This window comes from Lygodium microphyllum, chromosome 16 (genome assembly GCF_053477565.2).
Source record: "Lygodium microphyllum isolate KBCC chromosome 16, Lygodium_microphyllum_v1.1.10, whole genome shotgun sequence".
In the NCBI taxonomy this organism is placed as follows: domain Eukaryota; kingdom Viridiplantae; phylum Streptophyta; class Polypodiopsida; order Schizaeales; family Lygodiaceae; genus Lygodium; species Lygodium microphyllum.
The window spans coordinates 88,196,344-88,210,841 of record NC_141150.1 but is presented as its reverse complement, the minus strand read 5'-3'; the positions used below and the strand labels follow the sequence as shown (position 1 = coordinate 88,210,841).

General features: G+C 40.6%; 1 protein-coding gene across 2 annotated transcripts; it reads left to right on the top strand.

Moving 5' to 3' along the window:
- Positions 1–8,218: 8,218 nt before the first annotated feature.
- On the top strand, positions 8,219–13,689 carry LOC148023083 (ferric reduction oxidase 6-like). 2 transcript variants are annotated; one of them, XM_087696072.1, is made up of 8 exons: positions 8,219–8,791; positions 9,380–9,491; positions 9,596–9,802; positions 9,967–10,201; positions 10,410–10,749; positions 11,476–11,737; positions 11,975–12,852; positions 13,096–13,689. In XM_087696072.1, the coding sequence occupies exons 1-8, from the start codon at positions 8,461–8,463 to the stop codon at positions 13,269–13,271; spliced, it is 2,541 nt and encodes an 846-aa protein (XP_087552198.1). In that variant the 5' UTR covers positions 8,219–8,460; the 3' UTR covers positions 13,272–13,689. The 2 variants fall into 2 exon arrangements, with proteins under 2 accessions (XP_087552198.1, XP_087552197.1); XM_087696071.1 differs by having other exon boundaries at positions 9,593–9,802.
- Positions 13,690–14,498: the final 809 nt, after the last annotated feature.

The window sequence follows — 14,498 nt, the reverse complement described above, 5'->3', positions numbered from 1 at the left end:
ATAATTACATCATGGAATTCACGTTTGGCAATTCCAAGAATTTTGCCTAAGGTGAATTCAATTTTGCTTCCTAGAATTTGTTCTTCTAGGACTCGTTTGAGATCGGTTGCATATTCTATGTCAGACTATAATTTGTAGCCTAGCTGCTTGCCTTTATTCTTTTCTTCAGTCTTCTTTGTTTGTGGTGCATTTTCCATCTCTTGATCTGGGGTTATATTTTCAGCAAGCTTTGGTTGTTCAAGTGTTCTTCTAGTTACCTGTTTTGGAGGGCCAGAAGAGGAAGGCCCTGGTTCATCTTCTCTTCTTCTATTTTCTTCAATCAAGACTTCTTTATGATTGATGCCAGCCAAATGTGTAAAGGTAGAAAAAGAATCTACCGAAACTTTCCAACCAATTATTCATTGAATATACTGACTAGCGTTAGCCAAATCTTCTTTGGCTGCTTTACCACATTCCATTTGATCTAGTGCCTGCATCCATACTTTAGATTGTACATTAGGTTTACATGCATTCAAACTTGATTTAAGGTAGCTGCATCAATTGCTGTATAGGCAATCTTTACAGCTAAATCTTCTAATATTTTCTTCATTCCACCATTGCCAAAATTTGGCTCCAGTGAAAGACAGTTTCAGCCGCATGAATTTTTTCGTCTTTCCAAAAGACAAGCTTCTGTGCTTCAGCCTCACGGAAGGTAGAACACTCCTTGTCATGTTGTTGGTTGTCACACCAAATATATCGCCTCTTAAAGCCTTCTCTCATGGGTCTTTGAGTTGATGCTCGTTCTCGCTCTTCAACTTTGACATCTAGCTTCTCTACTTTGGAACTAATTTCTGTAAGATTCAGATGAAGGTCACGCATGCTTTTAACGAGTTCATCCATTACATCATTTTTAGAAGGAACAGAAGAAGAAAGAGCTGGTTGATTAGTCAAAGGAATAGGGGATTTTGAAGGTGGAACAAGCTCCATCAATGGAGTTGTTGAAGTTGAAGTAGAGCCCAATCTTAGTTGCATCCGCTCTCTTTGAGTAATCATGTTAACTACATCAGTAACATCTGTCCATGCAGACTTGACTCCTGATTCGGAGGTAGCATCTTCTAGGCAATCAATAAGCTTCTCTTGCAGAATGGGATCTACAGCCTTAAGAAATGATTCAACCTTCTGACCTTCCATACTTTGTTGGGGTCTTCAGTATCAAGTTGTCCAAATCTACTTTCAAACTCATGGTATAGAGCTGTTGCAGCTAAACCTTTGTTGGGTTTTTCAACCCATTCAGTGAAACTTTTCTTTATCATTAGGTCAGAGTCTTCTAAGATGAATTCTTTGCGTAGGGCTTTTTTGAATGCAACCCAATCCGCATCTTGTTGAAAAAGACCATGGATTCTTTATTGAAGACCATGCTGAGCTAATCTAACAAAATAACAGCTCCATGCATGTTGTGGTACACCAAAGAAGAGTATTTTTTCAACATATAAGTGAATAAAAATAGACACATTTTAACCATTAAATTGTTTTAATTCACACCCAACTTCCTCTAGGGCCTTGATAGCTATGGAATCAATCTTCTCTTCATCTTGCCTTTATTGTTGTTGTTATAACATTTGGATTTGTTGTTGCTGAGTCTGCTGCAATATACACACCAATTGTTGTAGAGTATCTCCTGAAGAATCCCCTATCTTGGAGTTCTCTTAGACCAACCTTCACGTCAGGTTCACGAATGTCGCAGTGCGTAGGGTTGAAGGTCACCACAGGGGTTTAGCAAGAGAACAATGTATGGGGGTTTAAGAGCTTTGACTTGGAAGATGGTAGAGAAAAGGGTTGAAGGTTTCAAGCCGAGTTCTTGAATATAAGAGACAGCAGGGTGTATGTAGATTCAAGGAGAGGAGTAGATGGAAGAGAAGGGATTCAAAGAGATTGAAGATGTAGAAGAATACTCTAAAAAAGAATTAGAAAATATAGAAGAATACTAACAGATATGAAGCATGTCAGTTTCTTTCAGCATTATGAGAAAACATAACTCTAATATATAAAAACGTGTACAAAATAATACCTTCCTCTATGCTACTTAGATTGCCAATTTGATGCTTCTAATGGCTCCAAAAGGGGGGTTAAATACCAGGACACCTGGCTAGAATCTTGCTAGATCACTCCTTCTTGATCTCCCACTTTCAAAGTGTTGTTCACTACTTGAAAACGGCGATCGCACGTCGCACGATTTTGCTAATCTTTTTTTTTAAATAAAATCCTCTCAAATTGGCTGCAAGCTACATGTTTTCTTTTACATGTCCTCCTAATCTAGAAGTTATCTATAGTTTTATGGATTTTTACAAGAGATAATATCTAGAATATCAAAAATTGACTAAAAATTTATCCAAAAAAATCTAATATTTTGAACCATGGACACTAGTACTACTGTCTAAAGTGGCATTGGCTCTCTAAATCTAAAAGAAAGCCACACTCTAGATTTTTATACATGGTATGTGCATAGCGGCACGACAGCATGGTAGTTGCAAGCAACCATCAGTACTTGACTGTGGCCAAAGTGCCTCCATCTTGCCTACCTCCTTCAAATCCATTCATGCCTCTGCACTGTCTCTCTTTCCTGTGATGTGCTCCCATAGTAATCTGCCCACATTCTTGAGAATATACATGGGATCCAACAAGTGGTTGATTTGTAAGTGGGTCCAATACGACAACTCGTAGAAAACTAAGAAGCGTCACATTCCATTTGGATGCGACTCCGTGTGGACCAACCAACTTTGGGCATTCATTCATGCTGGAGGTCATCCAAGAAAACGTTCCGTTAGTTCATGACCCTCTAGGAAGAAAGCGGCGCATCCTTGATATACCATCTTCTTGATGGTTCGTGAACTTTGGGAGTCTAACTGTAGCCCACACAATGGACATATATGATAACCTAAGGTAACGAGACCCGTCCCAACACCTCTATCCTATGAATACAAACTTGAACAAGCTATGATAGATATTACCAACGAGAACAGAAGCCTACTTACCTGAGTACTCCTCGAATCCTAGAAAGTCGTGCATGGTCCACATGAGAATGACTCGTATATAGATGGACCGTTGACCATCACGCTTGCTCACATATTCCACAGTGACCCCTCCTCCCACAAGATCTTAAGCTCATCGCGACTAATGGATAGAGATAGACGTCCATATTCTTGACTTTGTAGTGGCCAAGAACAAGCAAGCTAAGGATTAGGTGTGCTTTCTTCGTAGAAAGCCATGGTGGGATGTTGTAGTTAACAAGGTTTATAAACCACACAGTGTAAGAAGTAAAGCGGAGACCGAATGGATTCACATCATCCATAGCAAGACCAAGCCGAAGATTCCTTCGCTCTCGTACAAAGCTTGGAAAGGTAGAGTCAATGTGGCTCTATATGTGTAAATCCGTTGATATTTGTTGGACTCAATCTGTGGATCTATTTTGAGCATGCAATGTTGTCAAGATTGCCAAGCTTGACGTACGAAACATGTGATGTATACGAGTGATAAGTCGAAAGTGTCTAAGAAATTTATGAGGGATGATTTGCCCTTGCAAGTCGTGTCGATACCTGTGAGCACCACACTTTGTATATGTCTCCATAGTCTTGTACTCTCCTCGAAACAACACGAAATCATTGACATATGCATGGATGCTATTATAGTCCATGCCAAGCTTTCGTAAAACATGTCACATATCATCACGAGACTTGGGCATGATATTTGCAAGTGGTAATATATTATACTTTAGCAACCTGAAAAGAAATCATAAAACACCTTGAAAAAGCACAATTTTTTTTATAATGGTGCCAAAAAGAAACCAATGAAGCATACGTAGAAGGTATTTGAACAACTCGATCACACTCATATTGCTTCATCCGTATTTTACTTGCACAGTTAGGAGTGCAAGTAGCGTCTTCAGGTGAGATACTCGACACCCATCATATAATGGAATGGATGCTTTCTCTCTCAGCAGATAAGATGTCTTGGCATCCATGGGCATCAATGCATCGATCATTGCCTCCATCTCAGGCTCCAAGGTTGTAGGAAATTTTGAAAGACTGCTTGTCTCCTCTAGTATTGACGGTATAGACTGGGTAGTGCCTTCCAAGTGGTGGATTGGCTCAAACACTCCATCCATCGGATGCCCACGAACTCTTCTAACTAGCCGTAATAGGTGCACTCCTCCTTGGGATGAGACGTCATCTCCCTGTAATAAATTTTATGGCCACATCTAGTGTTTTTGTATATGACATTCAAGTAGTTTGCGAATACAATGCATGATTGATTTACACTTTTCTTACCATTTTCTCAAAGTCTCAGATCACCTGATCAATGATCTCTGATTGAAACTCGCTGAAGCCTCCTATGTGTTCTATAGACAATTGATATTTTCATCTAATTCCGAGCTTGCATTGAGAGCAAGGACACAGGACACGTTGATTAAGATACACCTTGTGATCTTGAACATCACTACCTTCATTGTTTTCCATTTGGTCTACGTTACGATAAACAATTTGCTTTTGTTCTCATTCTCTTTTTCTTTCTAAAATTGTTTGAGAAGGGATTTCTTATCCCTCTTTTATTTTCTATCTTTCTTTCTCTCTCCCTTCTTTCTTTGTTGTCTCTCTCTTTGTTTCTTTCCACCCCCTTACGAGCGGGCCTATAGTATGTAAAGTCTAATATGCTATGGATGGGAGCTTCCATGTAAAATTCGAATATGCTACTGCAAAGGTGATGCTAGGAGGCATATTTTACGGTGGATTCCGTAAACTTTGATGACCGGGGCTCATACACAAAGTGGATTCTTTGTGCGAGAAGTTGATGGGGACGCCTGTCCTTTTCGGGCATTTCATTAATTTAGTGTGTACATGGGTGATTTCATAGCGGGTGATTCCGCAAAATGCATATTAAATTAATAAATGTTTATGAGTTTAGAGTGTGCACTCGTAATAAATTAAGGTTAGGATTTATTTCTAACCAGTTGATTTATTTATGTAGCTGAAGACTGCTAGGTATTCACTTTTGTCGGTTTAATTATATTATTTTACTAACGATTGTGAATGCTTCAGTTGATGCGTAGAGATAGCAGCAGTGGCGGAGGAAAGCATTGGAGTCTAGCGAGTATTCGATCTATGGATTATATTTTGATAGGCGCCACGCCTATATTTTGTCATGTCTATTGAGGTATCGATTATTTATTATTATTTTGTATGCGCCTATGAGCATGGATATGTTATTTTTATTTGGACATTGTATTGGACGTGCCAGACTCTTTGGGCACCGTCCATTAGCTTTATTCCTATTTTTGTAAAAGCAAACTCAAAAGCTAAAAGCTTGATATATTTTTGTAAATTGGGCTATTATTGAGCATGAAGATGGAATATACATAAAATACATGCTTTGTGAAGCGCTTACACAAGGCATGGGGGGAGATTGCACCCAATTGGTCTCTTGCTCTTGTTGTTCATGCTTTTTACCTTGTAACTTGTGCAAAAAGTAGAGTTCATTGTTCTTGGGGACCTTCCGGGATTCACTACGTGAGCATACAGCGACCGATCTGCGCACCAAAAGGCCCTAGGATGGATTCTTCATCTCCTCTTCGCAACGGCGGCTCCTCTTTACCCTTCGTGCACTTCCTCCTCTTCTTTGCAAACAATGATGGTGGCGGTGGTGAGAAGCTCTCCTTCTCTCTCTTTCTCTATTTTCTCCCTCTCCCTCCCAAACGTACGATCTCTTTCACTCTCTCTTTCGCTCTTTGTAGCAAAATGCTGCGCTCAGGTTTCGGCCATTTTTTTTGTCTGAGTACCGTTGCGACGTAAATAACGACGCCGCTAATTTGCGTCGAAACTAGCCATCGCTATTCCAATATATCCTTGTAGTGATTATAAAATTTGGCCATGATAACATATCTTCATATAATGTTTGAGGCTCTTGTATTCTAAAGTCTCTCTATACTCCTTCAAACCTTTATATTCTTACATCAAACTTGGAAATTTCTTAGGTATATTCTAGCTAAGCCTCCTTGATGTTTCCACCACCATACAACATTGCATTTTGTTAGGATGCTAGAAAAGATAGAGTGAAATCCAAATCTCCTAATAGCCACATAGTTTACACTTCATCACTTTGGCTGTCAAGATGTGTGATCTCACATTTGTAACATACAAAGTGTCTTTTAAAGACAAAAATAAACATAGTGCTCTCTTTCATTCACAAAAATAAGACATTCATTAAAAATGGGACTTGGGAAATTCCCAACATCTCTAATATGGTGTTGTAAGGGCTCCTTTAACTTTTAAGCCTTGCAAGGCCTCTACCATTTAGCTTGTACATATTGCATCATGTATTCATATACATCTCTTTTTCTTAGTCATCTATCATATTCATTGTTTTTTTTTTGTAATATGATCAGACTAGACCCCATGCACTTATATAAGCAATGTGATATTGTCACTATTTTCTATGAGGTATATCCATGTCTTAAAGCATAGTAGGGATGATATGGCTCATGTATTTACTAGTTTAATTGTAAAATGGACATCAATATGTTCCTTAGAATAAGCCTCAAGTTATGTCTTAGCATTTTGATCTTTATGCTAAGGCCATTCCAATGCTTCTTTCAAGGCAAGTGGCAATGTGTCAATTTGGACACTAAGTTCAAGGCAAGGTTCAAGGCCTATATCCATGTTGGGACTTCACTAATTTGAGACTCTTCTTCATGCAAAACCGTTAAGAGATATAATATTCAAATCGCTTTGGTCTAAGAAGTCATAGCAGTTGAAAAAGGATTGCATCCTAAGTCTAGTCATTCTTCACATGAATAGGATGAGGAAATTTCTTCCTTGGGTTTGTTAGGTTCAACATACATATGAACCAACCTTGATTTTTATGCTGCTACTTGATTCCACAAAGTTTTCATGTGTAACTATATGTGAGTGCTTCGTAATAGTTGCCACATGGAATATTTTATAGCTCATCTCATGCAAGAAAATTTGGCCTTGGTTATCATTTTAAAACATGGAAATGACATGCCTCTCTTGGAAGAAAACCTTTGACCTTATTTACCATTTCAAATCATTGTGGTGGTTTCCAAATGCCAAGGCCAACATCATTCATCCCATTTTCTTATATATCATTCTTTAGCCTCCTTACTAAAGCAAGCCTTGAGGTCAGAGTCTATAGGAAGTGAGACTTTAGAGGAAGTGATTGTATGGATGAACCGTGCGTGGAACACTAAGTTCACTTCTCAATTCATACCAATCCTTTTTCACTCTTTTGGCTCTTGTTGCTCTAGTTTTGGATTGATGTTGTTGGTTGGAGAGCGAGATAAAGGTGTACTTGGTCCCAATGTGATAACCTTGTCCAAAGGAAAAGTACTAAAGAAGATGTGAGGTCAAAACGTAACGAATTGGTGTAAGCCTTACGATGAGCATACAAATTCGCCTGCTTCTATTAATAAAAGAAATTGGAATAGCTCCTGCTATTCAGGGCTAATATTAATCAGGCTGCCGCTGAGGCCGTAATAGGGGGAGAGAGAGAGAGCAACACAGGATGCCCATTCAGATTGCACACTGCTTATCAGGGCTGACCGGGGAGAGAGAGAGAGAGAGAGACAGAGATGTGAGATCAAAGCGTAATGAATTGGAATGTGTAGCCTTAAGGTGAGCATACAAATTCGCATGTCTTCATCAATCATTACTAAAGGAAATTGGAATAGCTCCTGCTATTTCGACCTAATCTTAATCACATTGCAGTTAGGCGATAATGAGTGAGAAAGAGACGCGCGACGCGATTTCCTTGGATAGATTCGAATGATTGAAATCCTCTCATTAGGAAAAGCCCAAGAGAGAAATAAAGGCAGACAATACGCATCTGGTCCCCGAGGGACAATCTCAATGCAAGTGCATGGTCCCGGCACGCACTATATTATACAATATATAGAATAGATTGGCGCATTAAGCTTCAATATGAGAGGCTAGTCGTACAGCCGTGGAGGGCACGAGACCACCTCGTGCGGCAGACACGAAGCAGGAGCAGCATGGCCCCGGCCGCATGCTACCTGCAAGCCTTCGTTATATCGATTCGTTATTTAACTGTTTAGATTTCCGCGAGCGGATACGAGTATCGCGGAAGCTCCCAGCACCACGAGCATCAAAAGAATGATGGTAACAATTATAATAATTGTGACTCGTGACTCGCTCTTAGCCTAGCATTAGCATTTTATGCTTTGCCAGATGGTAAAGCGGTCAACCGTAACCCCATACATTACTATTTAACCTCCTGGCCCGGCCCGGACTCGTGGCAGCCACAGACGACGATATGGGTCAACCCGCCATGCTTCCTTTATTTAAACAGCCGAGCGCCCGCTCGATCAGGGCAGGAGGGTGCAGAGCGTCCTGGCGATTCAGCAGCCTGTGATCACTTGCATTTTCTGTAAGGATCGTGGTGGCAGTGATCATGGCGGAGAAGCTCCAGTACGAGCTGGCGCAGCAGCATCATCCATATGCTGGGTATAACAACGGTGATGATGGACCGAGGCTAGTAGGGCAGGGCAATGGTGCGCAATTGTATCATGACCAAGACGATGATCAAGCGCGGCGTTGCGAGATCAGGCGGCTGGTGATTGCCAGCTGGGTCATCTGGTCGCTTATCGTGGCGGCGTGCTGCGTGTGGGTGCTGTGGTGGTTCGTGTCGAGTGAACCCGGTGTGCCTCCCGCCAAGACCGCGTACGTGGACCGCATACAGCCGCGAATAAACTCCAAGTTCTTCCGCACGGACGGAAATTACGGTAACAAAGCCGCTCAATATCGTCCTCCATGGCCTTCCAAGCCGCCACATATCGTTATGATCATGATTAGATATGTGAAGAATTCAGGGAGAGATGGACCAGTGCTCATTCAAAACATCTTCGATAGCAAATATAAAAACTTCTTAACTCAAAATTTTGGAGAGCTTTTTGAATGAACTCACATGCATTTATTATTTTCATAACTAAACTTTTAATGGATCTCAAGTATTTAAACATTCTTTATAATTTAAAGGTTTTCTTTTAACCTTTTGCAATTCACTTTACATTTAACCTTGGTTTTCCTTCAACATTGGATGGACTTTAGTGGTTAATACTTGCAAATTAGCTAGCAAATCAATGCTAAAATTTGAGTAGGCTAGATAACATTCTCTTGAAACAAGATTAGCCACACTCATAAAAAGGTTTTGAGAAAAGTTCTATAGAATTAATGCCCAAAAATTTCAGATGTATTTTATGTTCATAAATTATTTAAGTGTATTTAGATGTTGCCAAGGATATATGAGATATAACCATTTATATATAATGATAAAGTTGATATTGTAATCACCCTTATCACATCCAATGCAGGATCCGTCTTGCTCTACCAAGCAATGCCTTTCATTGTGGTGGCCTTACTCAGCTTTGCTATTGTTGAGTTAAGAACAAGGATCAATAAGGCTACCAACATGAGTAATGCCATGTAAGTAGCAATCGAAACTACAATGGGTATACTAATACAAATGACTACACCTTTGCAAATAAATTTTGCTAATACGAATGAAAAATCCCTATGATCATTAGCAGCAAAAGAAGGAGCACGCGACCAAGCATTGTCACATATCCAGTGTGGGTGAGGAGCCCCTTAGGCGTACTCACAGGCGCGGAGGTTTTGTTCATCTTGGCAATCCTCTTGCTAGTGGCCTATAGCTTCGGCAGGCTCACCTACTTGCGCTTTGAGAACTATGACAATCAATTCCGAGCCAACCCCAAGAATTTCCAAAAAATCTCATTGTAACTATACTCTCGACACTTAAGGATCCTTAACATATTACATTTATGTGCAAAAAACTATATGCAAAGCATTGTGTTGCTTCATAGCTTGATATCCAACTAGAAAACTGTAACAACCTACTAGGTTTGATGATTCATGATCAAATGTTGAACAATTTTTGCAGATCCCTTACCAAGTGGGGGCGAGCATCGAGGCACATGGCCAAGTTTGCAAATATCCCCTTCTCACTGCTCTGGATCCCCGTGTCAAGGGGATCCCCATTCCTCCGCTTGATCAAGTTGCCATTTGAGCATGCAGTCAAGTATCACATATGGCTAGCTACACTGACCTTGTCGATGCTAAGCTTCCATGGGGTGGGATACATGGTGTACTATGGACTCTCACAACAATCTCACAAGGTACAAATATATTGTTCTACCATCAGCTAGTGTACACTAGGTAGTCAAGTGCATGTATTGATCCCAAAAGTTATCTACCCAGTCCTCCTCAGTCTTATTCCATGGAATACAAATTGAGGAACACATCACCAAGTTCAACTAAGTTGCAAAGAGCTAGATGTCCCTAGTTCCTTTTGTTAGTAATAGTTGTAATGATTACTGTATGCAGATAGTGGAATGGGATGCGGAAGGCGAGGAGTGTGCAGTAGTGGCGGGGGTTGTAGCCTTGTCGGCGGGCCTAGTGATGTGGGTGACATCGTTGGCTTTCTTTCGAAGGAGGTGGTACGAGCTATTCTTTGGCATACACCACCTCTACATCGTGTTTGTGGTGTTCTGGCTGTACCATTTTCTCTCAAGCATCCACTTCTTCATCGTTCCCGTCTTTCTCTTCATGGTGGACCGCTTCCTCCGCATGCTCCAATCTCGTCGCTCGGTGGATGTGCTCTCTGCTAGGATTCTGGACTCTGGCGCCATGGAGCTCAAGCTAGCTCGAAACACTGTAGATCCGGGTCAGTCAATTACAGATACAGGCCTCCAACGCTCTCTTCTACTGCATGTTATTAACCAATATCGTGATTTTCGTCTTAAGTCAAATTGAATTTACATCTTGAGTTTTCATACAGCTCCTTAATCAATCATAAAGGTATGTATCAATTAACCCATGAAACCTTTCTGATTGGGCTACCACGTCCAATCCATTGACGAATGTATTTACACGCATGCATATTCACACTAGAATAAAATGGATTTATGTAATTGTGAAAGTTATGAAACAAAGTAGAAAGAATTATTCAAATGAACGTGAAGGGCAAGATTTTAAATGTTTTTCATGTCGATTAGCAATGGCTAGCCTAAATCTGAATAAAGGGAAATTCTGAGTGCTATTGAGCCAATGCCTTTAATATGCTCTTTAAGAACAAATTACGAATACGTTCAACTAATGTTCAAGAGCAAAGAAGGCTTAGCATGAGACAAATTATTAAGGTTTAAAAAAACCTTGGAAAAGGGTTTGCTTAATTTCGAAACAAGGTTTCTGTAAACCATCAAAATCTAGGAAATGAGTTATAAACCATCAAAAGGCGAATGCTTTTGTACCATCTCTAGTGCAAAATGTTTGATGTGAACAACGATACACACAAATGGGTAACTAATGGCAAATGTCAAGTTGTTGCTATGATATGGCACAACCTAAGAGATGACAAAATATGATATTCTAAATGAGTGCATGATTGCAGGCTTTGAATACCATGCATTAAGTAGCTGGTACTTGCGCTTTCCGAGCCTCTCACAGATCTGGAAATTCCAATGGCATTTCTTTAGCGTCACCTCCACACCCTTTGACGAGAAGCCAGAGCTTTCAATAGTGATCAAGCCCTTGGGAGGATGGACTAAGAGCTTGCAAAAGCAACTAATGCCAGAGACGAGTGCTAGGTGCCCTTTCTCATTCAAGGCCGGTGTGGAGGGGCCCTACGGAGATGAGACTGACTTCTATTTGAAGTAAGGGGCCACTCTCATTAATATAATGACGATTGTTGTCACATGTCCTAACAACTTAACATAGGCAATGGTTGATTGATTTGGGTGGTACAAGTATTTAACTCCACAAAATCCTTCTTAAATGTTTAACAACTTAACTTATACAGTGCAGTTGATTGATTTGGGTGCTTTGTGAATCTTCATTAAGAGTTTAATAATCTCCCTTATAAACATGATTTGGATATGATGATGATTCAGGTATCCTTGCCTGGTGCTAATCGGCGGCGGCATTGGTGTGACTCCCTTGCTTGCCATCCTGCGAGACGTTCTGCACCGACTCAGGCTGCAGAAAAAGACTAACTCCAAGAACACGAATCTCCCCACGTCCATCCAGCTCTATCATTGTGTGAGGACACCCGAGGAGCTGTGCGTCCTCAACAGCGTCGACCCCAACAAGATCCTCCCGGGCTACCAAAAGCAAGGCCTGCAGATTCAAGTCCATGCCTACATCACCTCCCCTCTCCTCGCTCTCTACAAAGGCATCATGCCCGGCTTAAGCAGCACCGCCGATGGAGACGGCCAGCACACCATCAGCCAAGCCTTAGACCTTGCAACCTTTCCAGTGCTATCGCATGAGAACAAGAGTACTCCTATCGTAAAGACAAGCTCGGCTTCCTCACAAGGCCTTACTCGTGGCGTCTCGAGCATCGGTAGCAAGGGTCAAACGGGGTGGGTTGCGTGTACCGTCTTTGCCTCCCTTGTGGGTTTCTACATATTTTGGGGTTTGTCGAACGTGTTGATCATGAAGGGCGCTGAGAGCCACTTCCCGAACTACAGTCGCGTGCACTTGATAGTGGCGTCCATGCTGCTGGGGACCACCCTATTCGGGGGGCTTGTGGTTGCATTCTGGTACTCTAGCTGGATCAGCAAACCCCATGGACTAATCACACGTGAAGCTGCTGCATATTCTAGCAAGGTCAACAGTGCCGCCAGCCCCCTCCCACCTACTGCACCTGTGCCTGCAAGTCAAGCGGCATTTCCTGATCAGGAGTATGAGCAAGAGATCGAGATTGGGTCCCCAAAAGGTTGTCCATGGGACGGTACACTTCACCTTCGTGAGAGGCCTCACTGGAAAGGTACAGCATGATTATGCCATTGTTTTCGTGCTTCTTACATAGCTAATTGCATCTACAAATCCCATCTTGATATGTGTCTGGTCCACATCTATAGTTAAAAGTGCCCATGCATGTCGACACTCTTGCAAAAGTTAAATGACAACAAGGGTTTTTTAAATCTTAATGTGCATGATCTTTTGTTTTATATTATAATGCTAATCACCTAATCTCTTGAGGATGACTAACACAAGCTTACTACTCTAGAGATATTCGCTGGACTTGCTAAACAATATGCCGGTGAGAATGTTGGGGTGCTCGTGTCTGGCTCTCAAAGCATGCAAGAGGATGTTGCAAGAGAATGTCGTAGACACACTCAATTACTAGATCCTACTGCTTCTACAGCTATCTTCCATTACCACTCAGTTAGCTTTGAACTGTAAATAAACATGGCAAGCTAATTAACCAGGTGTGCCAAACAATACAAATTTTTCTCGTGCCACTTGAATTTACGATCTATGCTACACTTCCCACCATTGTAACATACCACATCCGCCTTACAAACTTTTGTCAAACAAAAGAAAATAAAGTAGCATCTAGACCTAATTTTCCTTGCAAAATTTTGTTAAACCAAAAAGAATAAAGTGGCATATAGGCCTGATCTATAGTGGTTTTAGTGATCCTCTTATAAACTCACTACCCCTAAATCAATCACAATAGACTTCGGATTATGTCAAAGATCTAGGACCTTTGTGTCCGTGTAAGTTTCTAGCCTTGAGGGGTAACCCATAAAGCTCTACTTTATCACTCATGTATCAACAAGTTGCAATTGTTGATGCAATGAAACTCTTAAATGTAAAATATCCTTGTGATTGGTATTTGTAAATATAATCCACATAAGAAAGCGTATTCCTTTATTGGGCATTATCCCCATAGTTAAACTTTCTTTGTATTCCCATTCCATCTAACTCATTATTGTAGAGTCGCATATAAAAGTGAAAAAGCAAGTCCTTTGTATTGATGTGTTTTCAATATTTTTTGTGCCGTCTTAGGTGGCTTAGAACTTGTAAACCTTTAGTATTCTACCTAAAGTGATTTCAATTAAACTAGAACACACATAATACATAAATCATTCTTGACGGGTGTAAAGAAGAGGATTATGAAGAGAAAAGGGAAGAGAGAGAAGACTACACAAGGGAGAGAGAATGACTAGAGAAGGAGAGAGAAACACTGTAAGAGAGAGAGAATGAATGGAAGCCATGGAAGCTATAACAAAGGTGAAGAGACTTAGCTGATTAATTTTCTAGATACCTTGATCGAGTATTTTCGGTATTTCTCATGCTATCCCACTCTTTATATTCCATCCCGATCCCAAATGTTTTTTCCCTCAATAATAAGAAGAGGACTTATACTTATTGATGTGGCTCAGTAGTGAGTGATATAGAGTACTACTCTATTCAACATTACAATGAGAGAAAAATGGATAGGGAAGCTCAAATCTAGATAAAATTGGGACATATAATCATGTTACAGTATGTAATATGTACATTAATGAATTATTGGTAATTTTTAACCTTTGCTACCAATTCTTCATAAATGGGCTCCTAAAGACTATGGACAACATGTCTACCACACAGACCTACCTTAGTAAATCTACCATAACTTTCTAT

What these genes read in the sequence shown, in the direction of transcription:
- LOC148023083 (XM_087696071.1), top strand. Translation starts at nt 8,461, where the DNA reads ATGGCGGAGAAGCTCCAGTACGAGCTGGCGCAGCAGCATCATCCATAT. An exon ending in AATTTCCAAAAAATCTCATT is followed by an intron (nt 9,803 to 9,966) that starts GTAACTATACTC and finishes CAATTTTTGCAG; the next exon opens with ATCCCTTACCAAGTGGGGGC. An exon ending in TGAGAGGCCTCACTGGAAAG is followed by an intron (nt 12,853 to 13,095) that starts GTACAGCATGAT and finishes TTACTACTCTAG; the next exon opens with AGATATTCGCTGGACTTGCT.